General features: G+C 41.3%; 3 protein-coding genes across 3 annotated transcripts in view; 1 reads left to right on the top strand and 2 right to left on the bottom strand.

The window, feature by feature from the left end:
* Nucleotides 1-1074, bottom strand: part of gstcd (glutathione S-transferase, C-terminal domain containing) — a 46043-nt gene extending 44969 nt beyond the window's left edge. The window contains exon 1 of the mRNA XM_070924956.1: nucleotides 658-1074. Coding sequence (XP_070781057.1) covers nucleotides 658-1074 — 417 coding nt within the window. The remainder of the gene's footprint in view (nucleotides 1-657) is intronic.
* A 528-nt stretch (nucleotides 1075-1602) lies between these two features.
* On the top strand, nucleotides 1603-7316 carry ints12 (integrator complex subunit 12). The gene is made up of 7 exons (XM_070921525.1): nucleotides 1603-1699; nucleotides 2703-2866; nucleotides 2998-3156; nucleotides 3709-3890; nucleotides 4092-4251; nucleotides 4386-4529; nucleotides 6389-7316. The coding sequence occupies exons 2-7, from the start codon at nucleotides 2711-2713 to the stop codon at nucleotides 6953-6955; spliced, it is 1368 nt and encodes a 455-aa protein (XP_070777626.1). The 5' UTR covers nucleotides 1603-1699; nucleotides 2703-2710; the 3' UTR covers nucleotides 6956-7316.
* On the bottom strand, nucleotides 7137-19664 carry arhgef38 (Rho guanine nucleotide exchange factor (GEF) 38). The gene is made up of 14 exons (XM_070921513.1): nucleotides 19340-19664; nucleotides 15045-15229; nucleotides 14376-14493; nucleotides 14133-14280; nucleotides 13990-14007; nucleotides 13622-13821; nucleotides 13394-13527; nucleotides 13063-13167; nucleotides 12859-12978; nucleotides 11552-11920; nucleotides 11327-11464; nucleotides 10623-10824; nucleotides 8959-9242; nucleotides 7137-7999 (listed from the first exon to the last, which is right to left on the bottom strand). Exons 1-14 carry the CDS (start codon nucleotides 19554-19556, stop codon nucleotides 7817-7819), a joined length of 2421 nt encoding a protein of 806 aa, XP_070777614.1. The 5' UTR covers nucleotides 19557-19664; the 3' UTR covers nucleotides 7137-7816.
* Nucleotides 19665-20691: the final 1027 nt, after the last annotated feature.

The following is a 20691-nucleotide window of genomic DNA, read 5'->3' as shown; positions in this document are numbered from 1 at the left end:
ACTAAATATGAATTTCATTCATTATGAGAATGTTAATTCTTCATATATGTTGAATTGCATGGCTGCCTGATGACACATTTTACACATTTTCATGTTCAGCTGACCTGCACCGACTAAAAAACTACGTTATACTAGCAATTAATTATTTGGCAGTATATGAATTGAACACTGTCTCAATTCTCCCTATGGTTAGAACAAAATTAGTCCTTTTCAGAACAGTCGAATGCATTTACAGTTGTGTATCAGCTCTTTTCTAGGAATTATGGAACCTATAAATCAAGATGTTGCTGAAATTTTGACTAACTGACACTGAGCATTATGTCACTATGTACACTAAATCAGAATGGATATTATCCTATCACATCTCAGGCACTGTCTTTCAATGAAACTGAGATGTGGAAGAGAAACAAGTTAATTGTAAATCAATATACAATCTGGGTTCAGAGCAGTGATGCCGTCATGATATTGACTCCAGTTAAAGGGTCAAAACGGCTGTGACTTTGATAAATGCCACAAGCCAAAATACAGAGGTCTCACAGTAAACTTGATCTTAATACTACAAGTGTTGCTGAAGTTTCAACCCTTTAAAGCGGTCTTCTCTATGCACCTTAGTGGAAACCATTTCGGGACTTTCTTTTTTGTTCTCTGGTCTCTAACCTCAGCACAGGCCTTCAGACAGGTCTTCTTGAATCCCAGCAGAGCCAACACATCATTTCTTGAAGGGTCAGCCTCTAAGGTCGTGTTGATGATGTGTCTCAGGACCACCGCCAGCCCTGCCCGGCAGAGACTCCCAGTTTCATCCAGTACAGCAGGGAGACGGCAGCCCCTCACCAAGTGGGGCAGATCCTCCAACTCAATGCCAGACACATCCACAGACTGTGGTAGCTGACTCCTCAGGGACTCGGGGCTGGCAGGTTTGGTGAACACCAGAAAAACTTTAAAAGACTTGCATTCGCAGTAGGACAGGAGAAACAGGGCGATGGAGGTGTGCAGCGGAAGACGCGGCTCCTCATTTTGGGAGCAAACTTGTAGATAGAGGGAGGGATGTTGCTGCTTTACCTCCGTGTGCGTCATAGTAAACAGTACTGTGGAGCGAAAACAGAGGGACGTTAACGAGCAATTAGCTTTGCAAATGTGTTCAGGTGTCTTTTTAAGTATGGCAGCAAGAACGTGTGGGCTGAAATATCATTTCGGATCCGGCGCACAAAATGACGTTAATAGATACTTACAAAAGCGTCAGAAATGCGAACATATACACCGGCAATTTTCAATAAAACCACGTTGTTATGGTACACGCTTCCCAGTGCTGTGCTGCTTCTTCTTTCCTTGTGCCAAACCTAGGATAGCTCCACAGCGCCATCAGCTGCCTGCCGTCAAAACGTACTAATAAATACTAATGGACATTTATATTAAAACAGTAGATTAAATTAAAATATTTAATAATTATAGATGATAGATGTAATTAAATATTAAATTCAGAGAGTACATTTCTGTTATATTCTTGAATAAAACCCGGTTCCGCGCGTGTAGATTCCGGACGTATTTAACCGTTGCACCGGTTGTACAACGAATGCAAAGCGTCCTGTCCGCCCCGGCTGTCTGCTTCTCTTGTAGGAAGTGTTGTTCAGCCGTTAGTTGCTCACCAGAACGAAAGTACCGGGTTAAGGGGCAGGTTTTAAAACCAGAAGCAGAGAGTGAGGTAACGTAATCCAGCGAAAATGTTTAATCTGTGAATTTGGTTTTATAACTGACAGCTGACTGGGAAGGTAACTTTAGCTACTGTGCCGCTATTACAGTGCTCTGTGTTTCTGCTCCGGACTAATAACGTTACAGAGCAACCAAAGTAACTCAGTGTTAGCGTATGTATTTCTTTTAATGAAGCCCAACAGACGCAATCAGGACATTGGGGACTCAACCCAGAGGTGTAGGTTATTTAGTTCCGACTATCCCACCTACAGATAATGTAAAATTCCCACGGGGAAAAAAAATCATTATAGGGCACATTGATGTGAAAATACAGTGCAGTACATAGCTGTAAGATAGGCATCAGAGTGAACACTTAAACAGTCCTGGTCGACCCAGGTTATATTTTATATTTTAATTATATTGTCTTTCTCTGTGGCCTATTTCTCTCCATTTCTATCTCTCTGTCCTCCCCTCTGACTACGGGTTGTATCAGCGCGTCTTAGGTAATCATTATATAAAATATATATAAAAATAAAATAACGGTGATTACGTGAGAGACGCAAACCGGGTGGGTCTAGGCTGCATTGAAGAAAAACAGAGACCAATAAATATTTCAATCTACCTAAATATTTAACATGGAGGCAGTTTTTTAGATCTAAGAATCTAAGATTGGTGAATGTGGGAATGAACCTGAAGACTGTACTTTAAGTGTGTACTGTGGTACTGTATTGTATGGACTGCAGCAAAGATCTGTAGAGATGTAAGCCCTTGAAAAGACATTTTGTTCTTTTTACCGTCCTCTGTCGGTATTTAATCCCAAAGCTGTCAGCCAAGACAAATGTTAGTCCAAGTTATCACCGCAATGTCTATATGGAAGCTACAGCTTTTGTTTTGTTTTGAATATTTTTAATTTCAAAAAAACAATCATTTGTGTAATCTAACTTGACCGCAGCAGTGGTATTTGATAGTAGTTGTAACTGAAGCCTAAAAAGTGGATGTTATTTTATGATTTGCAGTTTAAGCCATGGCTGGACCCGTCAGTCTGGATTTGGATCCCATCTTCCTAAAGGGATTGAGTTACCTGCACTCCAAGAGTAAAGACTCAGCTGAGAAACTCAAAGCTTTACTAGATGAATCCCTTGCCAGAGGAAGTGACTCAACTTACCGTTCATTACAAAAAGTAAGGGGTTCATTGTGTAATTATGTTGATACAGCCTGATACTGTGTTTACACTATACCTCATTATGGTTTATTTCTCTTTCAGTTTCATTGGTGTGTAATTTATACTGTATTATCATTGTGTGTCCTCAGGATATAGAGGTTTCCAAAGGGTCTGTGTCAAAACTGAGCTTAAGTAAACAGGACTCCAAGTCATCCTCAAGTTCCTCATCATCCAGCAGCAGCAGTGGCAGTAGCAAATCCAGCTCAGAAAAAAGCAAGAAAGAGGTAGAGAAGAGACCCTCTGAGAAGGTATGGGGAAAAATGTGCATCTTTTTTTAATTAGAATGAATTTAGAAGGATCTATATGTTAGTATCTTTCAGGCTACCTTGACTATTGCTTTGTGTTTCTTTTCTCAGCTGTGTTCCAGTCCTGTTTTGCTGCGTGAACGTGTGTTGCTTTTGTGACGTTGTACAAAATAAATTTAGTGAAAGTTGTTAAGTCATGATCAAATGTATTTGATATTTATATGTAACTACATGTATACATCTGTCATTTTAGAATCACTGTCAAGGCAGCTGAAAGGAAAATGCTGTATTTTTCCGTGTTTTGCTTTTCAAGTTTCTTTTAAACCTACAGCACTATATTGCGGAGCTGCACTCTCAGACAAGAAAGACTAAGCAGATCCAAACAGTTCAGGTCAGAATTGATTACATGATGAGGAAATTAGGGTCCAGAGAGTTTTCTGGTGTAAGAAAATGCAGGTGAATCAGGTGGCTACAGTTTGACAGTGTTGTTACTTATGGCACTGATGTCGACATGGGTTGTCCGAACATACCACTTTCTGTCTTACTGACAAACAGGTCCGGGTCGACCTGGGTGACGCGGACCCTCCCAAAAAGCCTCGTTTGGAGAAACAGGAGAATCGCTCTTCACCGATTACCGTTCAGACAAGCAAAGACCTTCTGCCAAACATAAACGACTACGATGAGACCAATGCTGATGACTTCGCCATGGAAATGGGCCTGGCTTGTGTGGTTTGCAGGTACATCTTAATTATTAGCAAATAAGATAAATGTAGTTTTTCTGTAATACATGAGCTTTCAGTTAGTACGTATGTGTTCTAGTCTTATTATTAATATTCATTGTACTTCATCTTTGAGCATAGAAAGGCAAACTTGGATACTAACCCAACATGATTTCCATTCACATGTTGACTCTGTTGTTGTGTTTTTAATTACCTAAGACAAATGACAGTGACCATGGGAAACCAGTTGGTCGAGTGCCAGGAGTGCCATAATCTGTACCACCAGGACTGCCACAAGCCCCAAGTGACAGACAAAGAAGTAAATGATCCACGGCTTGTGTGGTATTGTGCCCGCTGCACCAGGCAAATGAAACGTATGGTGAGGAAAATAAATTTCATTCCAGGATCTATTGATTGATTGAGCATCATTGATAACATGACAAATCAGTCATGTTAATAATGTTTTTTATTGGTGTTGTTTCTGTCTAAAACTATATTTGTTTGAACCACTAGGCCCAGAAACCTCCACAGAAGCCTTCCCCTGCATCTGCATCATCAGCGCCTGTTGTCAAAGACACACTGGTGAAGAAGACAGAGCTCAAAGCCAAGCCTGACACAGCCAGCACCTTCCAAGCCTTCAAAAGAGCAGAAGTGAAGGTATGTGTTAACTGATTACGGCTGAATGCCAGTTATCACTTATAGGGGGAAGTCATTTCTCAAATAGCTCAATAATAATGTTTTTTTGATTCACAATAATGTGTGCTCCTGTGTCACCCTGAAGTCAAGCAAAAACTGTATAAACTTGGCCTGATTCTGTATCCGTACGTTATTACTGGTTGCAAGTGAGAGCAGAGCAGAGCAATAGCTATCAATGTGCAAAACTGCTCCAAAAATCCCTCCAGAGGAAAATGCAAGTTTAAATTTATTTTCTAGGATCACACCACTGACTTCTGCTGCTTAGATAGTGTTCAGTATAGTATCATTTCTCCAGGGGGAGCGGGTTTAAAACTTTTCAGAGTACTTTTCCTTATGGGACTTCACTGTAAAGTCATGTGACAGCAAACATGTTGCCTTGTAGTCAGTGATTTGATTATGTTAATTCAGTTTTTTTTTCAGTAAAGGTAAGCAAGTTGAGGCATTGTCTAGCTTACACGTAACTCTGCTGATTGACATATTGATAAATATGTATTTGCTCCACTAGACAGAGATCTTAAGATATGTTTAAAGGATGAGGCTGGTGTTATTGTTGTTGTAACAATCCCAACAACACATTCCATGGAAAGACCAAAAGGCACTATAGTTTTTAATAAACAGGAATAAATAGTACATTTCTTGGGGACTGTTTATAGTGGATTAATACGCATTTGGTCCTCTAATGTTTTTTTTGGTACCTGCTGAAACAGACTTTGATTTAAAGCTATCCTCAGTGGAGAACACACTGTGAGAGGGCAGCTAACATCCATCATTAAAGGTCCCATATCATGCTCATTTCAGCTCTATGTTTTTATTCTGGGATTCCACTAGAATAGCGTTACATTCACAGTTCAAAAAAGTCCTTATTTATCTTATACTGGCCCTTTTATGCAGCCCCTCAGTTCACCCTCAGTCTGAAACAAGCCGCTTTAGACAAACTGAACAACCTCCAAAAACTGAAGAGTAGTCCTGAGCAGAGTGGTCGAATAATTTGGACAGACTGAGCAGGTGGATGCGTACATCCCTGTACTTCGCTGTTCCTGGAGCAGATGATCTGCTAGGGGCGTGGCTGAGTGCTGTGACTGTATAGTTGTGACATCACAACTTTACGTAAGCCCTGATGGCTCGTTTAAAGGCACAGTTTCTGAACACGGGCTGTGTGCATATTTCCGTGGACTGAGCATTTTGATACTTTCACAGTATTTAAATAGCACCCAGACCTGCTTTATAATCAAAAAAGACATGGAAATCTCACTTTCTACAATATGGGACCTTGCTGATGACCCTATCTTGCATCTATGTGTGTCTTTTATTGTTTAATGGTGTGTTCACAAGCTAAGGCAATAAATGTACAGACACATTTTGATTGAAAGCAAAAAAGGTCAAGCCCTTTTTTTGGTGGTTGTAGAACGTATTTCTTGGTGATATGTAAAATGTTAGAAGAGATGGGTATACCGAAACTAGATAATTACATCAATTAAATCAGGTAATGCACGGAGGGTTGCACAGATATGATATGCATCTAAAGTTGGATTATCCCTCTTGCATTGAAGTGGTAAATGAGTTTCAGTTAATAGTAAAACCTTTCCTTATTTTTGAAATGTGAAATATACCCACAGACCTAAACCATAGTCGTTATCAAGTAAAGTGCTTTAATGAACACTGAAATTAATGTATTGCTGTTTGACTCCAGAGATACTGGTGTCTTCTTAAGGTCTCAATTTCAAAACTTTAAAAGTTATTATTCCAATATAACAATAAACCATGGGATCTGTTGAATTTGTGTTGCACTGTGATAATTGTGAAAACTTTTATCATTTCAGGCATCCACATCAGCATCAGCCAATCCCACCAGCAGCAGCTCCTCCTCTTCAGGCAGTGGTCTTACAGGCTGGGCTGCTTTTGGCGCCAAGACGAGCTCATCTCTTCCTGCCAGCTCCAAACTAGGTTCTTCGGGCCCAAGTGGGAGCCACAAGACCTTGACGACTCCCTCTGGCCAGAAACCTGTCGGGTTGTCTGGGCTAGCAGGAGCCAAGTCGGGACTTGGGGGTGCAAAGACACCTGGCAGCGGCAACGGAAACGGCTCTAGCCAGGTGTCTCTGAAACCTCCTCCGCCCCTGACTCTGGGTAAGCAGCCACTGAACCGCTCGTCAAGCGGCGAAAGCCAAGGGAAAGGGTCTGCCTCATCAGGGGCCGGCTCCCCGAGCGGCTCCCAGGCGAGTGCAGGAGGGAACGGAGGCAATAACGGAGGAGGTAACGGGAACAATGGGAACGGGTCGAAGGCTGCACAAGGGGACAAAGCACCAACATCCCAAGAGTCCCAGCTTAATGCCATGAAACGGTTACAGCTGGTGAAGAAGAAAGCAGCGCAGAAGAAACTGAAGAAATGAGTCGAGGTAGAGAGAAACAAAGAGGGAGGTGTGAGGGAGTAGGAAATAAACGCCTGGAATTAGTGCCAGAGCATTATGTTTGTAATACAAGAGCATCTGTACGTAACACCATCCAGTCAAATACTTGAATCGAACTTTGTGTAAATGCTGCTGGAATCTGTGTGCCTCGTTCTGTCCTAACAAACCTAACCATTGAAAAAGTGATTATCACTTTCTATCAACAAACGTCATTAAATCTCCTCTTCTTATAAACTGGCAGTAGCCTGGACTTTGTACCATGTGGTGTAAATCAGTATATTCTGTTGGACAAATTGAGAATGGGTCATGTTTATTCGTGACGTAATAGTTAAAATATAAACGATGACATAGATTTCTTCATTTCACATTCACAGTCACATAAAACCTATACTTTATGTATTAATCATTTCACGTATAACATTTACTTCATCTGTAAATCAGTTCACATATAAAATTTACTTCATGAATAAATCACTTCATTATCAAACACTGAAGTACAAAAAGTGCTCAGCACAGTGCCTTGTATTTTCCTATTATTATTTATATTCATCACAGATTATTGGCCAAGTCCCATCGGTGAGCTCTCGTTATGCTCTTCTGAAGGCAAAGCAACATCATTCAACGTCAACACTTTTGGTATGAGACATCTGATAACATCTAGTGATACCGAGTGCAATTTTGACTTTCACAAAGCAGAACCGTGACATGTTTTACAGTCAGGACTGTTTCAGTTATGTATTAAAGAGTAAGCGGATTTGTTTAAAATGCCACAGGTTGTTTTTTTGGGTTTGATGTTCATGATGGACATTGTGGATATCTTATGCATAAATAGAGGGCCTCTATTTATGCGTAGGACATCCTGCCAAGGTAGTTAGCAGGGACATATCCCTTCTGTCCGTTAGCCTCAGCTAACCACCAGTCCTTATTGCCTCCCAGGTCACAGAACTGGAGGATTCGGACATGCTGGTACTCCTGCAAGGTCAGCTCCTGGTCACAGCGTGCTTGAAATGCATACACGGCATAAAACTGTGGAAAGAGACACAAGTCAGATCAGGGGCAAAAATAATCTACAGTAGTATTTTTATTTTTTTATGGGGGGGGGGGCATTAAACAAAGACATTTTAGCTAACAAACACAAAAACAGTATTTTTCTTCCCTCCAAAATGGTAATAGCAAATATTAATTTGCACTGACATCATGAAATAATATTTAAGTGTATCCTCCTGTAAATCCACAAGGTGGCACTGTTTATTAGCGTTCCGCATGGACAGAATGTCACCACCAGTCTTAATTTTCATTGGTTACAATCCACTCACCCATGACACCGGTTTATATTTTAAGACCAATAACTGTGTCATGTTATGATGAAGATCATAGCAGATGAAGACGTGACCACAGGACAACAGGAGTGCTGAAGCCGGAGTGACAGCACCGTCATCATGTAATGTTATTCACCCCATTTAATTTCAATGCAAGCTAAACAGAGACACTGTAAAGCTATCAAGTCTGCTGCCACGTTACCGGCAGAACTCCTGCTCGTCCAGTCTATATAACTGCACGCCTTAGTTTTACTTGCCTTCTGTAATAACAACTGTCATATTTTACAGGTGGAGTCTCATTTGTGAGGAGGCACTTAAGGCCAACTGAAACCCCTGTTAAAGTTACATAGCTTGCTGGGCTGTTATTTTATTCTAATTGTGAGGTTTATGTGGTAGTTTGTTGTGTTTCAGTTTTGTCCCTTATTTGTTCTAAATTTCTGATGCTGCTTGGTTCATTTCAAATTGCTTCAAAGTGTTTGTACACATGCAGTCTTTCTGCAACTGTTGATTTTGCAAAACCTTTCAATGGACATTAATCTTGACCTTGACTGTTCTAAAGCTGGAAACCAACATTAGCTGAACAAAAATTTTTTTGACATGTCTCCCCAGTCCTAAGCAGTGCAGTGTCTTAAAATGACACCCATATGGTGCTAGAACAACACACACCTGCTGAGCGTCAGTGTCCACTGTGTCCTCCAGGTCTTCTGGGCTCTCTGGCTCCCCCTGTAGTCCAGAGAGGGTTGAGCTGCTGTCTGTGGTGTTGAGGTTGAAGCTGCGCAGGCTGCTGCTGCCACTGCCTGACACAAACAGGCTGAGGTCATCAAAGTCCTCATCCACCATGGCAGGCGGCTGCTGCTGTTGCTGCTCTTTGGCCATCTGGCCTGCTCGCAGGGAGTCCCTCAGAGGGTTGTACTGCTTCAGGAATGTGGAGTAGACGTAGCCTTGTTTACCTAACAGTGACACAAAGGGACAGTTTGTCAGGATGCCTGACCTCTGAGTCAATTCAAAGGGTTGGTTCAGCCAAATTGCAAAAAAAAGAAAAGAAATTTCACTTTCCTCTAGTGTTATCTAGCCATGCAGATAGTTTTAATTTGGGAGTGAATGTAATTATGCTTGCTTTGCTCAAAACACTGAAATTACAGAAATCAACACGGCATCTCTTTTCAGAAACATTGACCCAATTAATCTGGAAAATCCACACAGCAAACTATTTCTTGTGATGAAATTACTGTTCTCTGTGGGTCATTCAGAGTAACCAAGACATTGTTTCTGAGTTTTTCAGATGGATTTTGTCAATTGTTTAAACACTATAATAAAAATTCCATTCACATCATATGAATTTAAATCTCTGAGATGGACAACAAAACCTGGGCAAAAAACAAACAAACTAACTACAGTGGCTAGATGCAGCTGGTGATAAATGTCTAACGGTAAGGTAATTACAGAACAAACTGTACTTCATAAGACATTTTCCTCTGTTAATCGAAAAGCTTCATAACAGTAAATGGGCATCATTTCTGGATGATAGATGTGTGTTTAATATGCGAGACTGCATGTCTTCCATTAAGACTGTAAGCACAAGCTAGAGCATTTGCTTACACAATCTTAAATCCATGTGCGCGAACTGAAGAATGTGTAAATATGAGGCAAGCATATTCATAGTGTTGATACCAACAGAAGAATGAACAACAACTTCCTGGGAATGCTTGTAATCCCAGAGGAAAAGACAAGTCTGTGAAGAATGTACTTCGCACCAAGAAACATACACACACTCTTCTTTTTTTTTTCTTTTTCTAGAGCTCATAAAAAAAGAACTTGTTATTGCCGAGTACAGAGCGGCACGCAAGCAGCATCTCTCCGTCCTTGTTTCTGAATACCCAAAGGGAGAGGCTTTGTACTCTAAGTAACACTGCTTACAACGTGCAGCGGTTTGTTCCAAACAAGACTTTGGGATCTCAGGTGCCTCTGTGAGACGTAGAGGGGAGATGGAGACAAGCTATGGAGTTGGCCCTGTTGTGAGGCAACCATCTCCAGAGGCAGGCAAAGAGGTACAGGCAACCATGACATCACAGAAGCTCCTGGGACTGATTTCTGTGTGCCGACTTGTCAGTGTCAGAAAGTAAAGTTTGGTGTGACAGCCTCAGTCATCTAATAGATGCAGGTGTATTCACAGAGGAATGTGTACTAAAGGAGACCTATACCGACCATATCAGCAGAGGATCTAGTGTGATAACTTAATTCACCTTGTATGTCTTACTAACAGAATGCGCCAAGAGCTACCGCTGCCTCGAGGGTCTTTGTCCTTATGCACACACAAACACAAAACTTGCCTCCAGTGTGAACCAGCCATCGGCTGCTGCTGCCTAATGGGTCCGTGTCCTCCAGCAGGGCCACTAGCTCTCCCTCCAGCAGGCTGAGGTCCTGCTCCTGGCAGCCATTACACTTCCTCTTCAGCTGATACAGACGGCTGGGTGGGTGTTCAGCCAGCAGCCAGGCGCGCTGTTCCTCGGTTTGATGCTGCACCTCAGGCACCTGAAGGACAGCGCAGCACAAAAGAGTGTTGGTGTAATTATTAGAGGTGGGTCTGGTGTGTGGGCACATGTAGGCAGGTTGGGTGGTTATCAATAAGCTCCTGGGGGTGGGAATTTCAAATAGATCTACTCGCATGTCCAAGCACCCTCTCACATATGTATAGGTGTGCATGCATGTGTGTACACCTACACACACATAGATATATGAGTCTCAGGGGATTGATACCTGGTGGAGCTTTGGGTTGCCAAGTGCCCCAGTTAATCACAGCCTGGAGCTGTTCTCTGTGTCTGCCTTTGATCAGACTTATAGCTGCTCATTTATGGCTTGGCATTGGTTCAAAACATTTTGAAAGACACATGAGGAACATGTGGGACTTCTGTTTTAACCTGGAGTCAATGAGAGCTTTCCACAACTGACCAGGGATCTAAATAGTACACATTGCAGGCTATAATGCGCATTTTAGTATCTAAATGTGAATAGTTTATTGCAGATTCTTTCTTACCGCCATTTTCTTGTCACGCTGTCTCTCAAAGCTGACTTTTCGCTCCATTAACTTCTGTGCGTTATCCTTGACAAAAGTCATATTGTTCAGCTCATCCATGATGCTGTTCTGCACTTCAGTAATGTTTGACAAAGGAGCCTGAAAAGACAAACATAACGCATCTTAGATTCAATAGACTGAAAATAAATTGTGTCAAATAATGTGATTTGTGTGTGGGATCCTCACTGGTATCTGCTGTATGGTCGGGGAACAAAGCAGTATTTTATCCATCAGCCCTCTGAGCAATGCCACGAGATACACCACACAGTTGGTCAGGATAGTATAGGCGGCCATGTTGAACCTCTGCAACTCCTCCACTAGCAAGGCATTGATAGCTTCGTAGTCCCTCCTGGCGGGACCAGACGGGTCCTCTGACACCAGCGAAGGAGAGGAAGAGGTGGTGGATGACGAGGATGAAATAGAAGAGGAGCGCTCCAGGCGGCTGCAGTAATCCAGCAATTTGTCATAACGCTTCTGGATGAGCTTCTGTGGCGCTGTGAACATGCCTTGCAGGGAGGAGAGGGGGACGAGTACCAAGCGCTCCATACTGTCTTTCTAGAGGAAGAAGTCGGTGAGTGAATAGATTATTCAGTATTAGTCTACCCATTTTCATTAAGTATTCTCAATTATAAATTCTGTACATGTATACAGATATTTGAAGTGTACTTCTGTGTGTTTTTGTTGATGTATGATCTATGCAACAACTTTCTCCAAGAGGAAACAGCAAAGTACGCCTTAACATTAATCTTGAATACACAACAACAACAACAACAACAGAGCTGCTAAAGTTTGATTTGCATGCAGACAAATGAGAGGTGGTGATACTGCTCAGCTTACAGTAAGACTTAGCAGACATAACAGACTTCATCTATTATAGTGTGGAACATGTAATGGGGAGTACTACACTTAAAGTGAAAAGAACAGTATCTTTGGCGGAAATGTTATGTTTTCCTGAAAGTATCTATCAGTTAAAGCTGCCATGTTTTGATTAGAGCAGCCACAATGGAATCCTTTTCATACAAAATAAGTCTGTTGCTTTCCTTCTTAGGGTACACATGCCTTTTTTTCGTCTACACTTATTTTATAAAGCTCATTACAGACTCTGGTTTCAGGCACTGCCGCAGTGAAGAGCTGCTACACAAAGAATCTTATTCAAAGGTGTAGTTATCTCAGAATTGGCAATACTGCAATCCACAGAGAGAAGAAAGTAGGGAAGGGAAGGGGGCAGAGTTACTGAAGGATCTAGCGGGAAGGTTAGGGGCACAGAAGAAGAAGATTAATATAATGGATAGAAGACAGGCAGCTATGGGCAAAGTGACAGGTGACTCACAGTTGGAGGGTGAATGGGAGCTCAAGTGGGAACAGGACAGCAGAGCAAGGACAGATGCAAATACAGAAGATTTAGGGCGGAAGGGGAAGCGGGAAAAGCTGGACTGCAAAGTAAACTATGCCCTGAATAAAACTAATACAAGGTACAAAAACACCACACTTACAAAGTGCTTATATGGGTCATATCCATTATTGTGCGATGAGCCATTTGTGCCATTTTTGTTTGGATCCTTGACGATGTTCTCCATGTCCTGGACAGTCTGAATGGCTACAGACACCATCTCCTGCAGAAAAGACATCAAGACAGTTGACAGAATATTTTTAACCATTAAAAGGTTTTGTAGTAGGAAACGCTAGCAAGTACCTACCTGAGTCTGCTGCAGGTAACATTGAACGTTCTTGACCAGCTGCCTCACAGCCTTCTCCAGACTCCTGAACAGCTTCTCCTCTCTGTCGAATACTTCATCTCTCACCTACAGAAAGAGATATGTTAAAATATGTTGCTTGAATAGTAGCAAACTGTCAATTATGCCTTTGCTTTACTCTAAATGTGGAGTTTCACTAACAACTGCACAAAAGCAGCAATGTGTATAACAATAATGTATCTTTCGGCCAGAAACCTTTATTTCATTTAAACTGTTGAGTCCACAAGCCTTATAACCTTCATTCTATGTGCTCCTTTTTTTTTTTTTTTTTTACCTGTGGTTCAACTCCAGTGAGGATCTTGAGATAACCAGCAAACCTGTCACCTTTCTTCCGGATAGAGTGGATGTTGAACTTATGTAGTTTGCCCCTCAATGTGCCTTCATCTTCCAACCTCTTATACTTCATAACTGAGAATGAACACAAATATGGAACCAAAATCAAATAACGATTGATGTGATAAAATATCCATATATATGTCAGTGTCAGTATATGAAATCCCACCAATATCCTTGCGCCTCTTGAACTCATTGATGTTAACGTTGATGATCTTGGCGGCAGTGAATGCCTCCTGCAGTGGTTGAAAGTCAGGGTGGTCTTCGGGTGTGGCCTGCCACAGCTCTCCAAGCAGCAACGGGTACTTCATGATCCTCTGGACCGGTTTGATGAGCAGTGAACCCATGTCCAGCAAATTGGGTTTCCCTCTGTGCAAATAAGTGTAATATATAGTAAACAACGATCAACGTGAACTGTTATGACCTACAGAACAGATATTCAGGGAAAAAAAACTATACATGACAACAAAAACACAACAAAACTTAATTCAGTATATTCTAAATGACAATATCAATTTTTTATTAAAGGGTACTTACTCTTGGTCATAGATTTTCCTGTAATTAGAAACACAAAGAAACACAGTCACCACCAAGATTATACACAGTAAATTATAACGTTTAGAATATATATAAGTTATAAGTTAAATAAAAAAATATTTGGAGAAAGTGACTTGACTTACTTCAGAGCTAATACACACATGGTGAAATGTTGCTTTATTTCTTCCTCTTTCTCATAGGATTTGAGTGACATGTTGGCATCGTCGTGATGGTAACAGTAAATCTTATATACATCTTCTAAAGCTGCCTTCGCCTGGATGAATACTTCTCCTTCAAATAAAAACGGGACATGAGATCTTTTGTCTAATATTAACCAGAGCAGTAAACATCAACGATTTTTAATTAAATCAGGCAAGAGTCATTACCTATGACAACTGCTTCTAGATCAGGGTCAGCCATGGCCTCATGCAGTCTGTGAAGGAGCGCTGCAGATACCTCACACAATGTCTCCATGTTGGTGAATAACCTGTCTACATCCACAACCTAACAGACAAGGGAACTATACTGTAAAATTATGGATTTCACACCTTGAATGCAAATGAAACACTCAAAATCTGCTCATAGTACATTTTCTATCAACATATCAATAAACCAGAATCTTAATTCACTGGATAAATAAGCTGTCATTTATATTCATTCACTTGTTGATGAATTTGAATTTTCCAATGTTGATTCTTGATTATTTGTTGTAAAGATTCTCCAAAGTTTAAATTGATTCTCACAATCTTAGTGTGTGAATCAGGGCTACTATTATGGTTGGGGTTAATCAGGTTAGACTTAGGTTAAGGTCAGGGTTAGGCTTATATTTATATAAAGATGTACCAAATAGACAAGTGACACTGTTGAACATCAACTTTTTCTCAGCATGCAGCTAGTTGAATATTTACATTGGACAAGTTTTCTCTTAAGTAAATGTTATAATTTAAAAAGATGACTGATTGTCTTTGCTGTTGTAGCATGTGTAGATGTTGCAGAGGGTTAATACTACATTTAACCTGCAAGAGACTGCACTGTGGATCTGGAAAAGCATCTACCTGCAAATTCCGTAGAGGCTGGACGACCTCTCTGATGCACAGCTCCATGTCTGTGAGGTAGTCCTTTTCAGTCTGCAGAAGCTCCTGAATGACCTTTGCTCTGCGGTTCATCTTCCTCAAACGGACCTCCTCTGGGTCCAGTGCTGGAGAGGGGGGTGTGGACCGGTCATGTGGTGTCATTTTCTCTGAGAAAAGATGATACTGTGACATAGTTATAAAATAAACATAATCTCAGGTGTAACTATTTTTACATGGCCAGTCACAATCTCATGGACTGCAGCAGTCACAGCATCCGGCCTCATGAGTCATACAGGTCACACAAGGACATAATAAAAAGTGATGATGATGTGAGAGCACCGACATTTTGCTGTAAATGTGCAATTTCCCAAAAATTTATGTTTTTGCCAGCACTTCAAGCCATCAGTGGCACATTTTCTAAAATGCTGGTAAACACCGTGGCCCTGTGGGCTGTGCATGCTTGGAAAAACCTACATCTCTTCTAACATAGACACTTGACGCCCTAGCAGCCATTTAGATCACCGTATTTCACGGTGATCTAATTATTTTGACGCGAGCGCCAAAAGGCCTCACTTAACATGCCAGTCAGGCTCACTTCTCTTTTTTTATTGCTCTGCTGCCTAATCAGTCTGCGGCTGCTCTGTGCTTTGCATGGCAGGCAGGAGTGTCTGTTCAGGGAAGAGGGATGCTTCCTTACTGCCTAATCGATGCTACACACACCACTTCCTTCTCTGGGGGGAGAGAGAGAGTGATGAAGAGAGAGATAGAGAGGGAGAGGTGGAGGGAGGGAGGCAGAAGGCAGCGAGGCTCGTGTCAGGTTACGGAACTAATCGTGCCGCTGATGTAATGCTACGGCGTGCTCAGGCATTCCATCTGCTCAGACTGGGAGGGGCACACAATGATAAACACACACCTGCATATGCAAGGACACACACACATACACACACACACACACACACACACACACACACACACACTGATTCACACAGGAATACATACACACAGTCATGCATGCATTTTATTTTATTTATGTGCCCATGAGTAATAGATTCACACACACACACACACAGGTAAACATGCATAAGATTTGAAAATAAGAAGTTCAGCTTAGTCTAAGTGTACAAAATGTTACCAAAACATTCTTTACAGTATATTCAGCTGCACCCAAGGCACCATTTTCAAAGATAAATACTATACATATTAGCTATCTGGGTAATGATAAGTCCAGTCACACCGTTTGTATTTACAACTGGCATTTGTGTATGCTCTTATTACTGTAACTGTGGGTTTTGACCAGATCTCAGTTCTGGCACACATTTTCATTTTTTTAGTTGAAGGCAACAAGAATGACAAGTTACAAGTTGCAAGTTGCAGATGCTGTGAATGCCACTGCAGCGTTGCCATGAGGGAAAGGTACAATAACTTCCTTTCGCTGAAGCTGAGCAGAAGTTCATGTGTTTCTGGCCGATGGGCAGTTCTTTCTCATGAATGTGAATACTGCACAGATTGTGTTCACACGTGGCTGACTCCGGCAGAGATCTGATCACATTCTGCTTGCAACACTGCATACAGTTACAGTGCCTTACACGTTTTTCCCGCGATACAGTAATAAAATTAACACCTGCAGAGGGGAATCATCGCCTCTCTGAAAATCTCAACAGAAACTGAGCATTATCAACTTCAAGGACTTTGAAATTGATAAAGAATCGTAGATTTATTTTGAATTAAGCTTCTTTGGCTATCACAAAGTTAAAACATGTCTGGTAAACTCAGTGTATACAGTGCATCATAAAACCGAACTGTGCAGTAATAAGCCTTTTCCTTCAGCAGGTATTAATGAACCTGTCGATGCCTGATAATACTTCAAGAAATAGACAAGGTTATCTGTTTTATCGGTTATCTGAGTAAAAAAAGGTGTTCAAGAAAAAATCTGTGTTAAATACATTTCCACCATTTATCTATGGAATAACATTATTAACATTAAGATTATTAACATTAACATAAAATGAGCATCAGAGAAACTGTTTTACTGGGGGAAATGTTACGTAAAAAGAAGTATCACATTCATGTTTCAACACTATCATGAAGTGTCACGTGTCTACATGGGCTTTCAGTGTGAAAAGAGACCCCAGAATCACTGAAAACCTCTCCCCGTGAGAAAAGTTCCCCTTCAATGAGAGATCAGGTGAGGTATTTCATGACTTGTTGGACAGAAGTGCATTCTATTTTTAATCTGGTTTTTATATATACAGTACATAATATTTTCGTGCCACTCTACAAAGTCTTAATACGAGAAATGACTTAACATTTCTGCGTGAAGGTTGTCCTGTTCAAAACTGACCTTGAAATGATTCTTCCCCACAGACACATTCACAATGTTACAGTAAATAAAATGTATTATAGCCTATCAAGACTCAGCAGCGGATCTCAAACTGTGCTGACTTATCCTTTTGCCAGCATTATGTCTGGTGAGGTATGGTTGCCGACACAGGAGTTCCCATGAAAGTGGATACAGGGCTTTTCACTGCTCAGCCCATTGAAAGGGATCCAACAGACGGCCCCAGAACAGAATACAAGGCACGGCGTATCATGTATCGCCTCCAAGAGAAATGACACGTTTGACTTTGCCACACAGCAAAGTGCACAATGGGATTTTATCACTGAGAATATATTTTGGATAAAGTACGCTGAAATTGAAGAAAGCCTGACAATATCTATTTAAATTATTCACAAAAGGATTTATTTTTCACTAAAAGGAAAGCTGGACATTTATCTTATTAAGTATGTTTCCATTCATCGTATGCAACTTTTAAAAATGCCACAAAAAGTCTCAAGGTGACACACACACACACACACACACACACAGAGTGAGAAAGAGTTCAGTCCTCAAACAATATAAACCCACATCCAAGTAACCTGTTCCATGCATGCTTTGTAGATAAATACATAGGAATATTTGTTGCATTGCTGTCCCTTTATGTGAGTTTTGTGCTGGCAAATCATTGCCAGAACTATTGTATTTAGTTACTGTAAATAATTAGACATATTGATGTCACGTTGCCATGGTTCTGTGGCTCGACCAACCTGTCTGACAAGCAGCTGAGAACTGACTGTCGAGCAGCAACTCACATGTTTCCTCTTTCAGTGAAGTCATCGTTCTGTCAATATTTGCAATGGTAATACCACTGTAAATATGTAATGCTGCTTGTCAGGTGTGAGGCTGAAGTCAAACAGGGCGGGTGATTGGTTTACTGAAAACATCTACCAACCAGCCTGCCATGATGCAGGTTGTTCAAGAAAACAGAAAGTACAAAGGAGTAGAGAGTGTCTCTATTTCAAGTAAACAGAGCAGATGCTGATAAGGCAAGTGTGTGTGTGTGTGTGTGTGTGTGTGTGAGTGTGTGTGTGTGTGTGTGTTCGTGAAAGCTATCTTATCAGCACAACATCAAGTGAGAATAAGGTTATACTTTTTTTAAACAAGGTGCCACTAGTCCTTTTGGTATGTGATGCTAATAGTTCACAGGAAAGGAAGTCCAGGAACAAGTGGCACAGGAAAGCCAACATACTTTGACTAATCTTTAATAGTAACCCCCTGCCGACACAGTGATGTCAGTCATTTTGCCTGAAGTACAGCATTCCCAGCCACTGACTGCACTCTAAGGACAGGTGAAGCCAGTTTTTCTGAAATGTGGACATTTTTTATCACAACTCTCCTTTACTAGTTTTTACTTTCCGGGTCAAACACTGCAAATTATTCAGTGTCAACCAAACTGTAAGACCAAATGTCTGACAGCTCTTGAAACTCTTTCACAGAACTTAGTGACGAGAAATAATCTTCTGCAAGTCCTTCGTCACACTTCACTGGTGTTTAGTTCTTGTTTACTAGCTGGTCTGGAACACTTCTAAAGCCACTCCTCTGTGCCGGAGTTTTGGAGCACAGTTTGCATATGTGGCTTCATCCCTGTGGGAGTATCTCCTGCTCAACATGTAGTAGCACAACAGGAGCCCAGTATCCAGAGCAGTGCATACTCTATGCGTGTGTGTGTGTGTGTGTGTGTGTGTGTTTGTCTTGAATTGTTGCCCTCAAGCCATAGATGCTGCTCCATACATACAGTCCATCTATAGTGGACATATTTGCCTAAAAGTTCTTCTAGCCAGTGTGTCATCAACATGTTTGCAATGTAAAGAATTGAGACTTTTCAGACTGAGTGCTGGCTCACGTGTGTGTAGATTGTTGCCATAGTTTTGACCCCTGGGGAGGTCATTAGCTGGTGTACCTTTAAGTTTAGCGCTGTATTCCGTCTTGTCAGACTGACTCCTCCTCACCAGCGTCCCCAGGTTGATGTCACCTTTGGCCGAGTCATCGGCCACGATAGTGTCCGTCTTCCTCCTCTCCAGGTACCGCAGGAACACAGGCCGGTTCCTCCTCTTTATCACTTTCTCTTTCTCCTTTTCCTTCTCCTTCTCACTCCCGCTGGCCTCATTGGGATCCATGGTGAGGCCGTCAGCTCGCTTGTGCTTTCAGACCAGTTAAGGGGAAAAGAAGGGGAAGAGAGAGGGACAGGAAGAGGGAGAGAGAAACAGAGAGAGAGAGAGAGAGAGAGCCTGGGAAGTGCAACAGGTGTAATGTTCACCCTGCACTGACTGCCAGCTCTGCACAGGTAATCTAGCTCCTCCCATGGCTACCTGTCATGAGAGCTATGTGGCCACACCTCTCTACTGCTGTGCTATGTTTCTTCCCTTTAGACCTTTATGTTCATCCACGAAGAGAAAGTGTTGAAAGTGTCCCCATGCACTTTCTCTTCCTCGAGGGGTTAGAGGACAAAGCAATGACCAGCAGCTAAAGTCTTCTTTTTGCTCTTACTAAAACTAAATGTCAAATACACGTGAGACCTTGCAGACACATAAACCATGTGCCAAATGTTGACAAGGAAGTATTTATGTAAATGCCTTGGGTGCTGTAAATCACACTTGGCAATTGAGAGAGCTTTATATTTGCACAATAATGAATAAGTTAATTTCCAAATCAAACAAGCTGAACATTTTATGTCTGTACAACAGACTCTTTAACTGTTGAAAAAAACAAACCTCTCTCTCAACAATTGATTCAACAAGTCTTTGAAACACATGAAAGAAAATCAACATGCACTGTATATATTGTACCAGCAGCTGTATTGTGCTAATATTCTAAACAATTCATGTCACAATTTTACCTGCTGTTAAAGTTTGTTAAAGGACATGATACATGCAGCACTGATATGTGGTAACTAGTGGCTGTGTCAGGGAATTGGTTTTTATTTGATTTGAAACGTCAGGAGTTGTTTTTCATAGAGGAAAATCAAATTTTGGAAAACCCTTCATTTTGTTACACACTATGTAACCCTGTTTTTGTTTCCCTATACAAATATATATATTCCCTCTCGTAACAACCAATAAATTGACACACATAAAATGTCAAACCTGGTTAGACAGGTAATTCATTAACACACATGCTGCCACAATGATTTCTGGTCATAGCAACCAGATACTACCTTCCTTGCCAGAACAATGAACGGATGCATTTCTTCCCCATTGAAGCACAGGTAATGAGGGCTCCCATTGTGTTTTCAGATCACTGTGCAGTGTGCTC

The sequence above is a fragment of the Enoplosus armatus genome, chromosome 2 (genome assembly GCF_043641665.1).
Source record: "Enoplosus armatus isolate fEnoArm2 chromosome 2, fEnoArm2.hap1, whole genome shotgun sequence".
NCBI lineage: Eukaryota > Metazoa > Chordata > Actinopteri > Centrarchiformes > Enoplosidae > Enoplosus > Enoplosus armatus.
This window is presented reverse-complemented; position numbering and strand designations above follow the sequence as displayed.

Bases quoted from the DNA above. Each gene is read 5' to 3' on its own strand.
- ints12 (XM_070921525.1), top strand. From the start codon at position 2,711: ATGGCTGGACCCGTCAGTCTGGATTTGGATCCCATCTTCCTAAAGGGA. The intron at 2,867-2,997 runs GTAAGGGGTTCA...GTGTGTCCTCAG, and splicing joins CTTACCGTTCATTACAAAAA to GATATAGAGGTTTCCAAAGG. The intron at 3,157-3,708 runs GTATGGGGAAAA...ACTGACAAACAG, and splicing joins AGAAGAGACCCTCTGAGAAG to GTCCGGGTCGACCTGGGTGA.
- arhgef38 (XM_070921513.1), bottom strand. From the start codon at position 19,556: ATGGATCCCAATGAGGCCAGCGGGAGTGAGAAGGAGAAGGAAAAGGAG. The intron at 15,230-19,339 runs GTACACCAGCTA...ATCTTTTCTCAG, and splicing joins ATACAGCGCTAAACTTAAAG to AGAAAATGACACCACATGAC. The intron at 14,494-15,044 runs GTAGATGCTTTT...CTTGTCTGTTAG, and splicing joins AGCCTCTACGGAATTTGCAG to GTTGTGGATGTAGACAGGTT.